The 19,579-nt window shown below is 47.9% G+C and overlaps 1 protein-coding gene across 1 annotated transcript in view; it reads right to left on the bottom strand.

Annotated features, from left to right (window-relative positions):
- MTOR (mechanistic target of rapamycin kinase) overlaps positions 1-19,579 on the bottom strand; it is a 114,960-nt gene that overhangs the window by 14,313 nt on the left and 81,068 nt on the right. The window contains exons 31-42 of the mRNA XM_039842242.1: positions 16,254-16,354; positions 14,327-14,442; positions 13,045-13,122; positions 12,733-12,840; positions 10,017-10,142; positions 9,784-9,915; positions 5,829-5,944; positions 4,860-4,977; positions 2,042-2,293; positions 1,280-1,380; positions 505-601; positions 134-232 (exon numbers count right to left, since the gene is read on the bottom strand). Coding sequence (XP_039698176.1) covers positions 134-232; positions 505-601; positions 1,280-1,380; positions 2,042-2,293; positions 4,860-4,977; positions 5,829-5,944; positions 9,784-9,915; positions 10,017-10,142; positions 12,733-12,840; positions 13,045-13,122; positions 14,327-14,442; positions 16,254-16,354 — 1,444 coding nt within the window. The remainder of the gene's footprint in view (positions 1-133; positions 233-504; positions 602-1,279; positions 1,381-2,041; positions 2,294-4,859; positions 4,978-5,828; positions 5,945-9,783; positions 9,916-10,016; positions 10,143-12,732; positions 12,841-13,044; positions 13,123-14,326; positions 14,443-16,253; positions 16,355-19,579) is intronic.

Here is a 19,579-nt window from a genome sequence, read left to right as displayed (position 1 = left end):
CCTCCTAGAGGCAGGACGGGAGGCACGGCTCCCCGTTCTGGCACTCGTGTCTCTAGAGCAGCTTTGGGAAAGCCTGAGCACCAAAGCGAAAGGTCAGTTGTTAGATGAGAAAGTGCCCGGGGGTGCCACGTACCTGCGGGTGGTACCGACCGATGTCTGTGAGAAGCTGGTGAATGAGACGTCCCACCAACGGCCTGGGCGTATCGATTCTCGCAATGAGCTGAGGTATGACCTGGTATTCAAAAGGGCACGGGACAGAGCAATTAGACCTGGAAACGACCCTAGTTATCCTTCTGGATAATGAATAGATGCTGCTGGGCACTGCAATGGTTTATTCCTTTTAGTTCTCTAGAAGAAACTAAAGAAGATATGGAGTCTTGACCTTGGGACCGATCCCTACTTCCTCTCCACTGCACAGTGCATGCTGCCTTGCACTTTGAACACTGCATGACTCCAAGAGGAGTGGGAGCTGACCCAGCCCAACCTGTAACCAAGCAGCCTCACCTGTAACCAAGTGTCGATCTGGATCGCTTTCACCCCTTCCACCAAGGCTTCGTTTACATCTGGCCAGTGACCATAATCAAACCATAAGGTGAGGACTCTGGAAAAGAAAGTACGGGAAACTTAGTGTCCCATCTTTTGCCAGTTTTTCACCTTTAAGTTTCCTGAGAACTGGCAGGGCCTCGAATCGGCGGCTCTTGAGGGTGCGTGGTCTCGGGAGCGGGTGGGGGGTGACGGCAGTAGTGTTCGCCCGAGCACTGGGAGGATCATGCCAACTAAATAGCCACTGCATTCCAGACAACGTAGCGAGGTCACCGCGGTATGAGCTCAGAAATCTCACAGGTGGGCGCTGAGTAATCCATGGATAATCTCTGCACACAGGGTCGCCTGCGGAACAGCGGCAACCAGGAAACCTGGCACTTGGCTAGTGGGAGATTCCCAAACAGAGGAGGCCACCCTCGTCACCTGCAGCCTCTGGACTGGCTGGTCTGTGCCCTTTGTTCAGGCCTCTCAGAGTTGACTCTAAAAGCTAAAGGGATTTCAGCAACAGCGCAGCAAACAGGTGGGTTTCTTCCTCCCCTCATGACCAAGCGCACACGGGGCGTTGACAGGCTGCTTCTCAGTCCTCGCAGGTTTCACCCACACGGGTGGGGCCTGGTCGGTTGTTGCTCCTGGACGTACTGATCAATGCAGGGAAGGGACAGAGGACTTTATGCGTAACTTCAGTGTCCCACCATTCACACGGCCCACCAGGGTTTCCCCTTCCTGTCCCTGATACCTGAGTGTATCCTGGAGGTTGTTGCCTCGTGACAAGGAGATAGACCGGAAGAAGCCCTGGACGGCAGGGACGGTGTACATCAAGAGGGTTTTGGACAAATCCTGTGGGAACACACGTGTGTTAGTGACACTCTTGCTTCAGCTTTCTCATCTGTAAAATGGGCACGATGGCACACTAACAGTACCGACTTCAGAGTGTAATGAGGATTAAATTAGCCAATGCATAAAAACCTTTGGATCAGTACCTGGCACGCAGCGAGCACTCAATCAGTGGCAGTGCTGTCATAACTGTTACCTTCTAGGGCTAATGGTGGCTTCCTGAACAGGGTGGCAGAGGAGGGGTCTGAGGCTCTGAACATGCTATCTCTGGCCTGCCAGCTGCCCTGATGCACTCTGAACTGACAGCCCAAGGACAAGTGGAAGGAAGAAAAGGCAGGGGACAGATCCTGGCAGGCTCTGTCCTCAGAGTGGACCCACAGATGTGCACGGCCACCCACACACCGGTGCGGGGCATCACAGCAATGAGCTCATGCACTGGGGAGCACGACAAGGAACTCATTCTTCGATGTCAGCTCCCCAAACGCAAATATGTACACAAAAGCACTGTCTCACACAATACTGGATGAAAAATAAGCTCTGTTTCCTAGTGTCATCCAGCAGTTCGGAGTAAAGCCTCAGGTCCCTAAAAGCCTAACAACTATTCCATCCCTCAGAGCGCCTGGTGCCGGGGTCGGTCCTCCCTGGAGGAGGGAGGGACGGGTACCTCGGTGACCTTCTTCTGCAGAGGAGATGGCGTAGGGCTGTTCTCACTGCTCTCTGCCTCGCTCTCGCTGTTGCTGCCCTCAGTGCTGGTGGCAGTGGCGGTGGCCGTGGCTGCTGTGGTGGCGGCAGTAGCTGCATTGGTGATGTTGGCCCCGCTGGCGTGACGCAGCTTCTTCTTCTCGTCGCGGGCTTGGTTCTGATGTTTGTAGTGTAGCACAGCTTCGAAGTTCATCACCGCCCACGCGTGCCAGGCCTGGTGGGGCGAGCGTCAAGGACAGATAATGGGGCTGTGACCTGCGGTGGCAGATGGAGGCTCAAGAAGCAGGGCCTCAGAGGTGCGTGAGGCCCAAGCTGAGGAAGGGCACTGACTGCCCTTTCTCCCTGTAGTCAGCTGAGCAACACTGGGCAATGGGGCATTTTACTAAGTGCAACGTAGCTCACTCCTCATGTGGCACACTTACTGTGTCAGGGGGAGGGCACGCGAAGGGGAGCGAGCTCTGGTCCTTACCTCAGGACCCCCCTACTCTAGGAGGGGAGCTCACTCACGCAGAATGCGACTGGGGCAGTAAGAGACGGACCGCGGGAAGGCCAGGGACGGGGCCCAGGGAAGCTTCACAGGGAGTGGGAACCTGGGGTAGGTCTGGAAGAGCAGCCTTCGGTGGGCAGGGGGGAACAAGAGAGGGCAGCGGTCAGGACTTCATGGCGGGGGAAGAACAGGGACAAAGAAGCAGGTTGGCAAGCATGGGGTGGTTCACAGGAAGCCAAGAATCGCATCTGACCAAAGCCCAGGGAATGTGCAGGAGAGCAGTGAGGGAGAAGGCCAGCAAGTGGCAGCATCAGCCTGTGGAGGGGCTGGCACACTAAGCCAAGGAGATCCCATTTCATCCTGCAGAAAATACAGCTTCACTGGGTTTTCAAGATTCCTTTGGCAGCCGTGTGTAGAACGGGTGATTTAAGAGAGCAGAGGTTCAGAGGGGTGATGGTGAAGGCCTTCACCAGGTCGTATGACAGTGGGCAAACACACTGAGGACATGGGGACATTACAGAGAGTGAACCTCGTTCATCGTCTAGCCCAGCGGTCCCCAATCTTTTTGGTGTAGGGACCGGTGCTCCTACGAGAATCTAAGGCCTGAGGATCTGAGGCGGAGCTGAGGCGGTGGTGCTAGCGCTGGGGAGCGGCTGCAGATACAGATGACACTTTGCTCACTGGCCCACCGCTCACCTTCTGCTGTGCGGCCCTGTTTCTAACAGGCCACGGACTGATATCAGTCCACGGCCCAGGGGGCGGGGGACCCCCTCGTCTAGCCCTCGCACCTGGCCCGCGGCCTCTCAGAGAGCCAGTGCTGACTGCTTGCCGAAAGAAGCCTTTGGTGCTTATTTGGATAAAGAAGGAACTATTTACACCCCTGAGGTTTGGGGCTGCAGTGCCGCCATGGTATAGCACTGCCTGGTGTGGACAGCATGAGGCACGGTTGGATTTGGGCCTCATAAGTTTGCAGTGACAGGAGGACATTAAATAATCCACTTACAGTTGGACTTTCTGGATAGCCAAGAAATTTCTTTGTGTTCCTTGCTAAAAACCTTCCTTAAACATAAATGTGTCCATCTCTCCTCCTAAGCAGAATAGATTGATCATAATTGACCTTTACTTGATGAGTAAGATTCTACAATGACTCAGGTTCAGTTTTCCCATACTTTCATTTACTCAACAAATACCTCTTATGTATCTATCACGTACCAGGCACTGAGCAGGGGGACACAGTGAAGGAGACAGAAACAGTCCCTGCATGCACACAGGACATCTTTGATGGCAGAAGACGGCATAAACCCAAAAGGACCCATACTAGGAAAAAACTAAAACTAAAATTCCTAGAAGCAGTTTTTTCTCATGATTAGTTTCTTTCCTAAAAGCTGAATGAAGAAAAGTAATCTGGGTAGGAGACAGTTCTAATTAGCAAAGTTCCAACTAATCAAGGGTTTACTGGATTTATTATTCCAGCCTTGGACTGAAGCTGTCCTAGGGAGAGTAATTATTGCTGATATCAAAAAATAGGCATTTTTCAGATCAGAGCAAAGCATGATTAAACCAGGGTAAGATTTCTGTTGTAGATGTTTCTGTGGTCTTCAGATACAGGTTTGGATCCCAGAGGGATTAATTCGCAAATTACTAGCAAGTTAAGGAGCTCCTGGAAAGACGATGATGACATCTGCTATACCAAGCAGCTATTACCAGAAGGCCCCTCAGAGAAGACATCGAAGAATGAAAATGTGTGCATCTCATCGGAGATGTATACTTCCGAGAATCACTCCTCTACTGGCCAATCCCATCTTTTATACATTTTCTAATTCTGTTTATCTTCTTGAAAAGTTTCCTATGACATAACAGGATGTTACCCAGAGCTTTCCAACAAAAACAGAGAAAGTTAAGTTCTTAGATGAAGAGCAGGCAGGAACGGAAGTCAGAAAGAAGCTGGGAGGGAACAGATGACCCAAGGGAAGATAAAGTTCCAGAGATTAACCATGTAGCCAGATGCTCCTAGGAAAATAAGCAGCTAAGGGTTTGTAAGACAGCAGCATCCCCAGCACATAATAATGGTGTAGAAATTCCTTCACAAATAAAAGAATCTGCAATCTTTCTGTACCAATTAAACTTGGAGGGGCCCTGACAGACCGGCTCCCGCCACTCAGAGAAGCAAATTCACAGTATCGGACCAGCTATAAACCGAAGTACACAGGAGTGCCCAGCCGGGCTGTCAGGTGCTGGGTGTGACATCTGGAGAAGGCACAGCTGGGGACCCCCACTGCCGTGTCTGGGTTACCTTGTACCAGCTGCGGTCGTGCTCTGTGGCGGCACTGTAGTACTGCAGGACTTTGGGGATCGTGCTCTCGTTGATGCCCTGGAGGTTCAGCTGCCACTCGCCGAGTTTCAGGAAACAGCTGGAAACAGAGAAACAAGCCCCACTATGTCGCTCCCTCCTCAACACAGCCGTCCAAAGGAGGACAAGAAGTTGTGGTGGGGGGAGCATAAGCCTTCCTGATATTTACTCTCGCTCTCAGGAAGCGACATGATGGAACCATAGAATTCCAAACCACATGGAAGGAAAGAGATGGACATTTGGGATATTTATGGTATCATTTCTTCTTGACCTCTGTCTCTCTATGCTAGCACTGGAGTACAGGTAGGTCTGTATGAACCTATCTAGCCCAAATCCAATTTTTGTGGGTGATAGTGGTTGAGAGCAATGTTCTCACTGGCTGCTATACGGCTTCTCCCTCGCTTTTCCCTTCTCCTCCATTCTTTATGGTGGTAATATGAACAGGTAACGTTCACCGATTGCTGCTCTATTCCAGGTACTGCTCTAAATGCCTGACACTGTATTCTTTCTCTTAATCCCTACGCCATCTATATCACTCTAGGAAATAGGAACTCCCACTATCCCCTTTTTATATGATGAGGAACTGGAGGCACAGAGAGCTTAAGTAACTTATCTCAAGTCACACATCCAATTAGCAGCATATCTGGCATTTAAATGTGAGGGGTCTAAATCTAACGCCAGACACCAAGAGAAGAACAGCACACAGGTGCTGCTGGGCTGCTGAATCCTGGGAAAATAAGTGGCAGAGACTTGGGAACAGCATGATTTGATGGCTGCCTGGGACCCCTACAGGAAAAGGTGAGAGATATAAGCAACTGGCTGCCCAAGGAGCCCAGAACATGCTCCTTGCTGTCGAAGCTGCCTGCATGGCAGGGCTTGGGGGGGAATGGCGCTGGTCGGCGGGGACCTCACCGGGCCATGAGCTTGTGCAGCTCCTGCTTGTGCTGCTGGTCCTCAGTAGCGATGGCGTGCTGGGCCTGCTGCTGCATGGTCTGAACGAAGTGCTGCATGTGCTGGAAGGCATCGATCTGCAGCAGGACAAAGGCACAGGGCGCCACTTGGCATGTGTCCCAACCTTAGGAAATGAACTACTGTTCACCTAATAGGCATGTGAGCCAGACGCTTTAAACAGAGCACCCTAGATGACAGGTGAGGGCCCTGTATGACAGAGGACCAGGGCAAGACACTGGGAGATGACTGAGCTTTTTGAGAAGATTCATATTTTTCAACTCAAGTCTTATCTCTCCTCTGCCAACTTTAATTACTAGTTTAATAAGCTTTGGAAAAGCTACTTGCCTGGCTACCCCAAATAACAATTCATACGAAGTAATTCGAAACAACTGCTTACTTCACCATCAATACATTGCATGGGGGAAATTAGGCTTATGGGGAATTGCTTCAGGTTGGTAAAACTCTAGTACTTGTTTAAAATACTATAGGACCTTAGACACTGCAGCAGACAAAAACTAGTTACAAAAACCCAATCAAACCCTCAGTACCCATACAGGAACAGAGAGATGGGGTGAAGCCCCATGTGACCACGTGGAACAGGAGGAAGTCACTGGCTAAGCAGACATCTAGCTGGACAGGGTGGCTTAAACTCTTTAGAACATCCTTGAGCAGTGAAATCTATTTATGCTTGGGATTTTATACAAAGTGAGCAGAAGGCATTTGGGTTAGGAACAGAGGTTCCTGTTAGACAGCAAAACAGATTAGGGACAAACAGCTGAACTAGGGAAGAGCAGACAAAGTCAGACATCTGAGAGTGTCACAAGCCATTTGTGTAAGACTGTCACAACTAGACACACCAGCATCTTGATAAATGGGGTCTGTACTATTTTTAAAAGGCTTCAGGAGTGGAGATAGAGCATACAAGCATCAAAAGCCCAAATGGAAAGAGTGATGAAATTTAAATCCACCAATACAGGGAGGGGACAAGGTATGTGAGAGAATGTGAAAGAGGTTATGTGTTCTTCGCTTCAGAAGAGGAGGGAAAAAAATCAACATTTCAAATAAACAGGTCAGAACGCTCTCCTTACAGTAAATCATCTGAGTCTTTTCTTTTCTTTTTTTTAAAAATAGAAACATGTCAGTGACAATGGCCTTGAAGGAAAATGAAACTCCCTGGCTTGGGGGCCAGGAGCAACCGCAGACACTTTTCAACATAAGGAATAAACATTTTCAATTCCTCGAAAATAAGTTGCTTCCATGTCGCATAGTAGGGACATACCAGATTCTCCTGTGCTGGATAAACTCACTGAATTTAATATTGGGCTTCAGATCTGAACCGATGCCCGGCCTCCCCAGTTTGGGCAATTTAGTTTTTGTTCAGCACCTTGTTGAGTCTCCCAATGAGTTGACTCTGTCTGGACTGTCAATGACACAGCTTAATGCAGAGCCAGAAGGACATGACAAACAGTGTATTAGGCAGCTAATCCATGCATGAGGACAGGGCAGACAGACAGATGTTCCAACAGTTAACAAGACATCTGTCTCCCTCAGACAGCTGCCATTGGCTTTGAAAAAGGAACTACATTAGCACCCCACACCCGGAAAGTGACACATGTTCCTCTGGTTTTTATTCTATAACTATACTGACCAGCCTTAAATCTGACTAAAAAGAAAAAGAATTGGGAGGCAGTACTGAGACTCAACCATTAAAAAGGCGAGAGAGAACTCACGTGGTTAATGTGCACATCCGGCAGGTAAGAACTTAAACTGGGCACTATGACGCCAGATGCTTTCAGAGCCCATAAGCTGTGTCATCGACAGTCCAGACACAGAGTTCAACTCTTTGGGAGACTCAACAAGGAGGTGAACAAAAAATAAATTGCCCAAATTGGGGAGGCTGGACATTGGTTCGGATTTGAAGCCCAATATTAAGTTCAGGAAGTTTACCCAGCACGGGAGAATCTGGTATGTCCCTACTCAGTGGCATGGAAGCAACTTATTTTTGAAGAATTGAAAATGTTCTATTAAAAATGCCTTCTTTTCTTCATCCCCAGGAAGTGAGGAGGGGGAAAAAGAATTCTTTCTTTTTACAGATGCAGGACCGGTCACTCTGAAGATGCTTCTCTCAGGTCCGGAGTTTAAGCATACGTAAGCTGGGCATACCTAGTATTCCTGGTTCTGGACCGCCTGGGTGGTTTATGGGCAAGAACGATGTTCCCAGCTCAGTGAAAGCTCACGGAAGGACCAGCTCATCTCCAAGTCCTGGGAAGCGTTTCATCTAGGAAAATGCTGTACACACACCTGTTGTCTGATGCCTTCCTGCAGAATAGGGCTGTTCTTCCCCAGACACTCTCCTCTGCCTTAGGCAAGGTAGAGAGGACAACCCTTGTTCACAGGGGAGGAAAGTAAAGCTCAGAGAAGTAAAGCGACTTGTTCAATAGCACGATTAGTACTAGTCAGTTAGCTCCTGAACTCTTATGAAGATGTGACTAGCTCTGGGCTTGAAGTTCAAGCATCTAACTGTAAATGGGTTTCTGAAGTTTTATCCATGTGGTTTTGTGGTCTCCCATCGGAATCTGGGCTCCTAAGGAGAGACCATAATCTGTGGAGAAGTTGGGCTGTGGTCATCTGTTGAAAGAAGCCACTCCTTGGTTGAGACAGGAGCCAAAAGCCTCCTCCTGCCTGCCTTCGGCAAGACAGTCAAAGACTTGGAGGCTATGCATAGGGAGGAACGCGGACCACGTTCAGATCCAGCGCCTTCTGCTTTTCTCATTTTCCTGGAGGAAGGTCAGGTTTTGAATCAATTGCTCTGGCTTGAGAGGCTTACAGAGACCAAAGAAACACGAACTAAAACAAAACCCCCCAAACCAAGAGAAAGCAAAATCCCACAACTGCACATTTGGAGACGGAAACTTGGGCCATCACTACGGAAGTCAACTCGGAGACTCGGTGCCCGGGCGCACGGCTGCTGCCCCACCCGGGGTGGCAGCCCCAGTCAGAGTCAACCACGCAGCAGAGAAGTCGATTCCTGGACATAGTCCAAGGGTCTCTCAATCCGCCTTCAGCAGAGATGAACTGCTGTGTTGTCACATCTTTCCACAGCATGACTCCAGTGGCTGCTTTACATTCCTTTCTCATCTCGGGAACCACTGTGGGGATGACTGGGGAGGGAGGGAGCCAGGGCTCCCTCCTGTTTGGTGAGGAGGAGGGCGGGGAGCCAAAGCGGGTGTTGACTTTTCGTTAATCAGCACTATCGCCCAGGAAGATGGTTTAAAAAATAAAAACCAACAACAACAAAATACCCAACCAGAAGCCACATCTATTTCCCAAGGACCTGTCTGTAAACAAAGGAAGAGGAACCGTGCATTGGCTTCGAGATGACTTTCTCTACTGGTTTCAGCATTTCACTCTGGGTGTTGCTGCTTTTGAATCCCAAATTGATGATGGGAAAGGAGGCGAGAAGTCTGAAAACCAAACTGGTCTTGTGACAGTTCCAGTCAGTACTTTCACAAATATGGTGCTGTTTTGGGTACTTAATAGCCCATCTTCTCTGAGGGGGCAGAAATTGTGCTTTTTCTATGTTCCAGCACATTCTGGCTGCTAATAAACATAACAGTGATTACACTCACTGGTTTGATCAATGGTATGTATACATGCATCTCCTTGAGTATGATTCACTTTTTGAAATCAGGCCAAATACCTTCCTAATAGGAGCAAACTCCCTGACATGGTGGTTTGGACATGGATCCCCTTGGGGCTGAGGCAGTGAGAAGCAGATTAGTGAACATTCTGGAGAAACCTGGTCTACTGTTGGATTCAGATACAGACCCTGCTGGATTCAGATACAGACTCTGTTGGCTTCGGATACAGACCCTGTTGGCTTCAGATACAGACCCTGTTGGATTCGGATACAGACCTTGCGAGTACTCTTCCACATGTTTTTCATGTAGGCGTAGGTCACCTGGGGGTGAACTGTGGGCAGAGGATGGTCAAGTTGCCGGGATGGATCGACTCCCAGGAGTAACACTAAGGTTTTATGAGCGAGAGCCTTAAAAACAAGAGAGGTTAGGGTATAAACAGAACCGGACCAGGAGCGCCAGTCCCTCCTCGGCCTGCCGCCCGCCCCGCAGTGTGCTGGAGGCTACTCACCAGCCTGCCACTCTTGCCACACAGGCTTGCATACTTGAGCCAGGTCCTCATGTCCTCATGAGGGCTGACCACAAGGGACCGTACCATAAGGATCTTCTGCCAGTCCTCCACGATACGCTGGCAGCCCTGGAATGTTTAGAAGTGAAGATTAGATGCGTCCTCTGCTACATCTTAAACCCCCACAAGCAACAGTGGAACCTACCCTGAAACAAAAAAGAGATTCGTTTTGATAATTTCAACCTTCTCAAGTGGAGTGTACTGTGAATGAATCACCTCTTAGGGACTTAAAATTCGAGAAACAGTAGAACATGGATTCTGGAACTTGAATCCTGGCTCTACTTAGTATCTGAGTGACTTTGGACAAGTTACTTAACTTCTCTGTGACTGATCTGTAAAATGGGATAAAAATAGTACCAACTTCATAGAGTTAAATGAATTAAATTATTTAAATTTCTTTTCTGGATTACAAATAATGCAATTTTAAGTTTTTTTTTTTTTTTTTTGCTTCAGTCTCTCTTATTGAAGATGACTATCACTGAAAAAGAAATTAAATGTGAAATGTATTATTCAAAATTCAAAAAACTATGTGTAAAAAAGTTTCAAATGATGTTTGTAAGCTGGTGGCATTTATTAAAGTTATTAAAGCCTATGCCCGCACTAAGACTTTTGGCCTTGATTAGATTCTTTCCTCTTCATTTTTATTTGTCTCAGATCAAAAACTACATATAGAATGGGAAGTGTCTATTCACTTACACATATAATTTCTTTTTAATTAGAAAAACAGTGATTAATCACCATAAAAGGAGCTAATTTTATATTAAAAGACTGCTGAGAGTAAAGTGGACTTTTTTTTCATCTTAGCTAATAAGAAGTCAGACTCAGAGACAAACTACCAGGAGATGGGTTTCTGAGATCTGTTACTTTATCGGTGAATTCTGTGAAACCAAACGAGCTGTCCTCCTTGGAGATAAGTCTAAAAGTCTAGCAGCAATGATCGTAGGCTTTTCAATGTGACAGGACATAGTCTGAGCTTGAATAAAGAACCCAAGGCAAGAAGAGACCCAATGCCAGCAAGGCCGACCTCTCAAACTGCCCTCTGGGAGATGCTGGTTAGAGATTTCAATTTAGATGAGTCTTCCAGCCTAGGCAGTTCGTTGAGTGTTTTGACAGCAAGCCATCCACGAGAGCCAAATTTCTACCAAACTTAATGCTTTATTTTCAGGCCTTGGACCATATCTTTCCATCCTATTAAGTGTGACAACAGTGATTTGGAAAGTTAGAAAAACAGAAAATAGTACATTGAGTGATTGTTTTGGTGACTTCCCACCATCTGCTAGTTTCTTCCAGATGCTGGAATAATTTGACCCTGTCGGCCAAAAAGCAGCTTGCTGTCTCGAGACAGGAAAGTCATGAAACCTTACGATGATGACGGTATCTTGGACACAGTAAAGTCAGATGTGGGTCTCCTCTCCCCAAGACTCAGTTAATCCACCCCGCTTCCAGGTCACTATTTGGATAATGTCCCACTTGTTAGAATGGGAGATTGATCAGATCTCTGGTTTGGAAACTCTTCACCCCATTACAGGCACTTAAAAACCGGGTGTGTGCAAGTGGGAAATGCTTGCTTCGTGGAACTCTTTTCTGGTGTCCAACAGACAATTTTCCATCAAAACATTCACCGGGCATTTCAGAATTGCTAATAAAACATGTGAAGGAACTGCATGTGCTCGCTGCCCAGAAAAGACTACTATATTCATAGCCATCCTCTGCCCGCTGCTCTTTCCTTTCCAGTGGAATGTGCCCTGAGCTGCGGAGACAGGAATGCAGCCTGGACTCGAAAGCCTTTGTCACAGCCTACTGAAAAGCTGGGAGCACAAACCTTGATTGGTCTCAAGACAGAACGTGGAATTAGGTATAGACTGGGTCAAGAAAGTTTAAAATTGAGGAGGTTGATTACGACAAGCAGGGGGACAAGTGGTGTCTGGAGTGCTGAAGGCTCTCTTTTGTTGATGAACTTGCCCTCCTACTGACACAGGGACTGGTAGAGCGGTCCTTCCTGAGAACACTTAAGACCACCGACTCCCAGACCTGGAACTGACAGTGCCTCGTGCTGAAATGATCGGAATGTACAAAGAAAACACCGACAAAGGACTCGGAAGTTTCTCTACGAGGGAGAACGGCAGTGGAAAAAAGTCGGAATAGGGATCATGGGATGACCCGAGGGACTAAACGGCCAGCATTGGTCAATGAGCATATATTGGGGAACCCTAATCATAGAGCCAGCAAGTGAGTTTAGAGCCGTGGTCTTCTGCATTGGCCACGTACTGGCATCATGGGAGGCTAAAAGATACTGATCCTGGGTCTACCCCAGGAAATCTTATTTATTGGGGCAGGGAAGTGGCCTGGGCACCCAGATTCCTAAAAGCTCGCTAAGTCATTCTATTGTGCAGCCAAAGCTGAGAGCCACTGATTTTAAGGTTAAGATTGTCAACTGGCTGGCCATGAGTGTCACTTATCAAAGACACTTTCTTTTATTCCTAGAGAAGGGTAAAAGGAGGCTGGAAAATTGATCGTCCTCTCATAGCTAAAAGCTCAGGGGAAAAACCTTTGAGTGCTCTGCTTTGAATGCCAAGCAGCCTCTGAGAAGTCGAGAAGCCTGTGCTGAGGAAAACCAGGAAAGGAGGGGGCGGGCTCTCGGGGCTCCCCACTGGCTCACCTGCAGTCTCTCCCACCAGATCTGGCGGATGATCTCTCGTCGCTCGGGGACGAGTTTGTACTGGATAACCTCCTCCAGCTCGGAGAGCATGTGGCAAGAAACCATGGCCTGGTGGAAGCAAATCACATTCCAACTTAATACTGGACGAACAGTCCGACAGCCAGGATTCATTTCAATCATTTCTGCTGAGAGCAGAGGATCTGCGGAGAACACACAGGCAAGCGCTCAGCAGCCTGAGTCCCCAGTAGCCCACTCTAATAAAAGAACTGGAAGGCCTCTGACACAACAGCGTGCAGAATATTCGACACTCACCCCATATGCCCGACTGTAGCTCTCTCCTGCCATAGCAGTCAACTCGGCGTCCAGCAGGTCTCTGGCTTTGTCGATGCACTAAGAGAGAAACAGGGAACCCCTGGACTTGAGCTGTGGACTTGGGGGCTGGGGGTAGTGCTGTTATTTTCAGGCTTCCCAATGAGCTACAGAAGTTATCTGTCTCACTGAAATTCCAGTGATGAAGAGAAAAATTCACCAAAGAAGGGAAGAAACTCCTTCGCAGTTCTGAACGGCTAAAGAGTACTATCTGATTTCTCAGACAGGACAGACATGTATGGCAGCCAAAAACCTTAATATCTATGATAACTCCCCAAATCGTGGGGAATAAGGGAGGATAAATGTATGCTTAGAATCGCTGTGTCCTGGCATCGCAAGAGGACAATATGGGAGGCAACCTGCTTTCAACTTTTCCTTGCTGGGCATGTTTGTGAAAATGGAGTGCAAACAGTCACATGGCTCCAGGTGGTCACCTCTGGCTGAGAAGTACGCTGTCCTCATGAGGGAGTGCCTCTGAAACTGGCAGAGGGATGCCCAGTCCTCTCCATGTGAATGGGAGTTCTGGGCCGGTGACATAGATGGCCCAGGTCTCAGTTCTCGTCATGTAAATCAGAGTCCTAGGGATGGCCACAGGACTGCAGTTTGAGTCTTCTCTGTTTCATCAATTAAAAGCCCTTCATGTGGAGCTTTTCCTCGTTTGAAAGTTTAAGGTTAATTACAATGTCTCCATCCCGCAGGTGCTCGGGCCATTTACCCAAGTACCTCATCCAAGGCAGCCCGGTGCCTGACAGGGTGGATGTGATTACTTCGATATTTCATTCTCCAAGTCAGCACGGGGTTTTCACGTAACTTGGAAGCTCATCGGTGTGACACACCTGCACAGCCAGAAGAAACCTGTGACTGGCTTCTGCTGCAGAGGGGGATGGCTGCTCTCCGAGTCCTCCCTCAGTGACGTGGGCGGTTCCTCTGTACCACGAGGAATGCTAAGGCAAAAGTGACGACCCGGGAAGCCAACTCCAAAAGCAATCTAAGTGGTAATGTCCAGAACACACGTGTCTTTCTCAGAGCGGAAAGTGGCCCCGGCTAAGGTGCTGGCAGTTTTCTTAGTATTACTCTCCAAAGCCATTCTAATGAGCTCACAGAGCCAAATGCCAGAGGTGAAGTACAACAGCCTACCTGCGCTGGCACCACGTGCCTAGGAGCTGGCAGGCAATGCAGAATTACTTTTCTTTGCTAGCTGGTCTGGGTGCATGTGGGTTTTTACCTGTTGTGCCAGGGAGAAGAGGTCCTGATGTAGTGCCAGCACAGCTCTATAAAATGCCCCATCGTGGGTGTCCCGAGGGATCATACAGGTGTACTCTTCCATGCTGTCCCATTGACCTACACAGACACACACAGACACACAGAGCAGGGGGGGTGGGGGAGAAACGAGGTGAAGAGAGAGAGAATTGAGAGAGAGAGAGACATTAGGGTGGTCAACTTGCTGGGCTAAAGGCAGCATCTCAAATAGGCTTTGTCATTGTTATTTGCCTTCAGCTTGGGGTTCAAGCAAGACAAACCCGAGCTTGAAGGATCGAAATCCTCAACCTCTGCGGAGTCGAGCAAGCCAATTTAACAAAACAAAGCCACACCGATCTGTCTTCCAAACACAGGACTTCATCGCTGCTCCAGGGAGCTCCATAAAAGATGGGGGAAACGACATGAGCACAAAACCCACGTGCTGAATTGAAAGCCTTTAACGCAGCGCCTCATTAACCCAGAGAACTCGCTCAGGTTTCTCCAGGTGAGATGGAATAGCTTGCTTCCCTACTAGCGAAGCACTTCACAGTTCAGTGGTACACCAGAAACTACATTTTCCCCTGAACAACTGAAAATGGCCAATACAGGGGACCAGATTAGACAAATAGTTTGCCCGTCTTATCTGGCAGCACCTTTGCCTCAGAAGGGAGGAGATAAATATTTTAAGAGACTGTTATAACAGAAAGATGGGCTGGGTCACAGCTCAGTAGTCTCTGTGTCGTGGCAGACTGCGGAAGTGGCTGCAGCCGGGAACGCAGCTGGGACCGGCTTCCCCTGGTGGGGTTAGCGTGTGTGGCAGGATAGGATTTCCAAGACCATCTGCAGAAGCTATCAGCTTCATTAACTGCAAACTGCAGGGCTGTCTCTTTTACAAGGCATTTTCCTGCCTTTTGCTCCAGACCAGAGGCTCATCCATTCTTTACGCCTCTGGGCACAAGCAAAATAGCAAACAATGACTCCTCAGGAAGCAATTTGTTTTTAAAAAATGTTCTAGATCCAGCCCAAGAGTTCATGAAAGCAAAGGATAGAAGCTTTATGACTCGAGAGGGATAGAATGTAGTTAGAAGGTTACGTAACCCTCCTCTGGTTTCCTTGGGGGAAGCTTTTCTCCCGTGACATCCCATGGACCCTTTCTCCCCTTATTAGGAGCATCTCTGGAATAGACATTGGTAATCCTCTCAGCTGGGGCCTGGTGTCAGAAATTGCACTGTCTGTGGGGATTAAAAGGAGATCTGTTCTCTAAAGTACTCGAGGAGTGGGAGTAAGGTGGGCGAGTGTTGGGCAGCAAGGGGGAGAATACAGAAAATAAAACTGTCAAAATGTTTGTATTTGTCGGAGACAGTGAAAGGCATATGGGAGTTCAGTATACTATTTTCTTCATGTTTACAGATGTTTAGAGAACTTGAGAAAGTTCTATAGTAACAGTTAAGAAACAAAAGGAGACAGCTGTCTTCTCTATTCCTGCTAGGGATAAAGACATGATAGGTGGAGCTCCAGCAACCATACTGGATCATGAGGTAGACTTGAAAATGGAGGCCCCATGCAAAGCAGAAATATGAAAAAAGGCTAATGACAATGAAATCAGAATACTAGTTTGGGAATTCATACATCTAGATTTCATTTATAAGAGAAAAAATAAACCAGTAACTTGTATAAAATAACAACAAACAAACCTCACTAAATATCTTATTTTTGATGCTTATTCACTGTTTTCCTTGGCTTCCTTGTGAAGAGCTGTTTTTACTCAAATCAAACAAGTTAGTTAAAATCGTCAGGTAGAGACAGATGGAAGAGACAGAAGTAGATACAGACGGTTTTACACTTCCATAGACCTGATGCCTCTACCTGCAGCCACAGTGCCTTATTTTGCAGATGTGAGCACCCAGCCTCACCTAAACCCCACGCAGCGGCAGCAGCCATCCGGGCCATCTTGGCTTGGGTCTCGTCGTTAACCAGGGTCCACTTCTCACAGCACTGCTGGTGGAGCTGTCCCCTGAAGGAAGGAATTACACAGCTGGGTTAACTGAAATCACCTCTATAGCCTGCTGCTCTTTCACCCCTTGGGCTCCGGGGGCCACCGAGGAACTGGATGACAGGGGCCCAGCTCGAACCATGAGCCTTTAAATAAAAAACACTTTCAATTGGGTCACATGATAGAGAAGTGACTGGCAATTTGTTATTCCTATGGCCTGGTATTCATAATTTGTCTGAGAGTGAATTTATCAAAGATAAACTGTCTAACTCTATGTGATGTACAATGTCCTGAACATCTGGCCTCCTTCATAAATATTAAATAACTTCTCTCACATGCCAATGAACTCCAGCTCTTTCCCTCTGGCAGGCCCACAGAGACAGCAATCTGAAGAGACACATCTGGACATTCATTTTGGGCTCAAAGCTATAGGGAGAACTGGCTCTCAAAATTATTATCCAAATGGTTGCAGGATGAAATGAAACTCAAATGAAATCAATCTTCCTTCTTCAGAAGGAAGAAGGCTCTACAATGGTCACAGCTACCAGAAATCCAAACACTGCTTATTCTCAGAATCTCGTACAATTACGATGAGTGTGAGTAAGAACTGAGATGTTGAGATTATGAATGATGCTCAACAGACTCTAGTACTCAAAGACAGCGGAAGCCCTCTCAAGAACGGAGACATCCCATTGACAGTTTAAACAGCTGCCCTCCCAGGTTCCACTTCTGAATGAAAATAAAAGCCTGCTCCTGAGCATATATGAGCCCTGCTTCCGTGTGAGCTTCAAGACTTGGCGAAGAGACTCCTCAATCTTCCCTGCTTTCTGAAAGAGATGCTACAGGATGTCTGAACTTGGTATTGGGACTGGAGTCAAGAGAAAAAGGTACAAGTTCCAAGTGGCCCAGCTCAGAAGCCTCATGGGGCATGAGCAGCTCTACGCTATTAAGGTGACATGGGGGAGGAGTAGTGGTGAAGATGCTGACCAGGTCCAAGCTGAGCTCACTGAGCTGACTGGTGACCATGTCTAGGAGAACCACTCAGGTCCATTATCCAGAATCATAGTAGGGCAGTCATTCGCTTCATCATTTCTCCAGCACATGGTCAAGAGAGCCATGGACACAGGTATTCTAACTCAATACACGGCCAAGATCAAAAAGGAAGAGGAACTGGGCAGCCACTCTGCCCTATACACTTACCGAAGCTCAGTGACAAGTAGGATGAACCTCGGTACTGGTTTTGTGCCTTCCAAGCCTAGAAGCCTTCCCTATTGGGTCCTGCTGGGGGTTACCTTAGAGCAGTAGTTCTCCAGTCGTCATGTGCCTCAGAATCCCCTGGAGGGCTCCTTCATCTAGACTGATGGGTGCTACCCTGTAGTTTCTGATTCGGGTCTGCATTGGGGCCTGAGAATGTACATTTCTAATAAGTTTCTAGATGATGATGCTGTGGTCTAGGGGCCACAGTTTGAGAACCACTGGCTCAGGGCATAGGAACAGCTCCTCTGGGCAGCATATTTTTGTTGGGGTCCTGCCTGGAGTTAGGAGAGAAGGCTACAGGATCTCTGAAAGGTCCTTCTAACCCTAGAATTCAAATTCTTATAGCTCGTGGCCACAGCGATTCAATATCCTTCTAGTCTTTTGTCAGGAACACTTCTTTCTGTGCCACGGGTCTAAGGATTTAGCTTTGCTTTTCATTCAGAGGCAGGGAGCAAGTTCAATGTGAAACACACCAACTATTACCGCAAGGGACAAAGCAGGGGGGTGCAGGGCAGTGTCCTGGAAAGGCTGCGCCCTGGCAGTGGACACGGGCACCGCCTTTACACTGTGGCTGTGTCAACAGCTGTCAGACCCAGTTGGTATAAATGAGGTGGGGTTCCTCTCCTACGAACATTTGTTACAAATAAGAATGCAGACTATACAGAGCCCTAACTCTCAAAGGCAGTGGCGGGGGAACAAAATCGAATAAATAAAAAACATGAGACCGTGGGGCAAACACTAGGATCTGTTTTCCAAGCCCTCACTGCACACCCCAGAGGACAAGGTCAAAGGCCCGCCCCCAGGAAGCTGACTTTTATACCAGTGTAGCAGCAGAAGCTGAGAAAGTGTTCTTTCATCTGGAACACCAAAGTGGTTGGCTCTCCCAAAGAGTCTGTTCTCGAGGGCCCAGAAGCCATGTAAGGAAGAGCATGTGGAGGTTCACCTAGGTTCCCCCTGGCTGCAGGTATGGCAGTGTGTGCCACCGGGCTGGGGGGCCGACTCTTGCAGTTAGCTTACTGGAGGCAGATGAAACTGGAGGGAGGGGTAGGGTCTTAACCCTGTGGTAGCCCCCGATCATTCCTGATGCCACCTCTGGTGAACTCCTGCCTCAGGCATGGTCAAGAGATACACTCTAAGCAAAAGCAATTTAGAAATTGCACTCTAAATAGACTTGATTTGAATAAACCGTGTAAGAAGCCTACATATGATCAGGAAAATAATTCTGCTTCTTTCATCTCTTTTAAAATCTCTTTTCATCTGCCACACTCTTAAATCCCTTGGTCAGCATCACTGGCCACTTATACTTTATAGGTAATTATAGAACTGAAATAAATCCAAGAGATCAGAGGCAATGGGACTAAGTACTGCAATGTCAGGAGACCTGGCTGATGTTGCTCCTGGGAGACCTCAGGCCGGCTGTGTCAACGTCTACGGGCCTCAGTTTCCCAACTGTCACATAAAGGGACTAGACAAGATTGCATCTAAAATCTCTCCTAATATATACAAGCTGTCCCTACTTAACCCAACTAAGAAAAGTGGTCGTCTTTCACCTATTTCTCGCTTAGGGAAAAAAAGTGCAGCTCACTGTCAGCATTGATTTAACATCACGTGTAGGAAGGCTGTTTTCTAGGAGTTGACATTTCAGCGTTTAAGAATTACTATATTTTGTAAATGGAAACAGTGCTCCTAAAAACAAAATGTTATAAATAGCATGATGTCATTCATTTCCAAAGACTGTTGATATACAAGAGTGATGCGAAAATAATAATAAAATCAAGATGGGGGTGGCTCCATAGGGTAAAGGTTAGCATGTCTGCTTTATACACACAAGGTCCTAGGTTTGCGCCCCGGGTGGAGCCACAGACCATATCCCGGGGGCGCAGTGCCAGGGGCACGGTGCATCGCAAGCGTGTGGGGGGAGACGCCCGCCTTCAGAGATCCAGTTCTTAAGGGGAAATGGCAACATCCGTAGGTCAGGGGTGGAAGTGG

Source organism: Pteropus medius, unplaced genomic scaffold, assembly GCF_902729225.1.
Source record: "Pteropus medius unplaced genomic scaffold, Ma_sr-lr_union100, whole genome shotgun sequence".
NCBI lineage: Eukaryota > Metazoa > Chordata > Mammalia > Chiroptera > Pteropodidae > Pteropus > Pteropus medius.
Note: the sequence above shows the minus strand (reverse complement) of the source record. Positions and strands in the feature narration are given on the sequence as shown.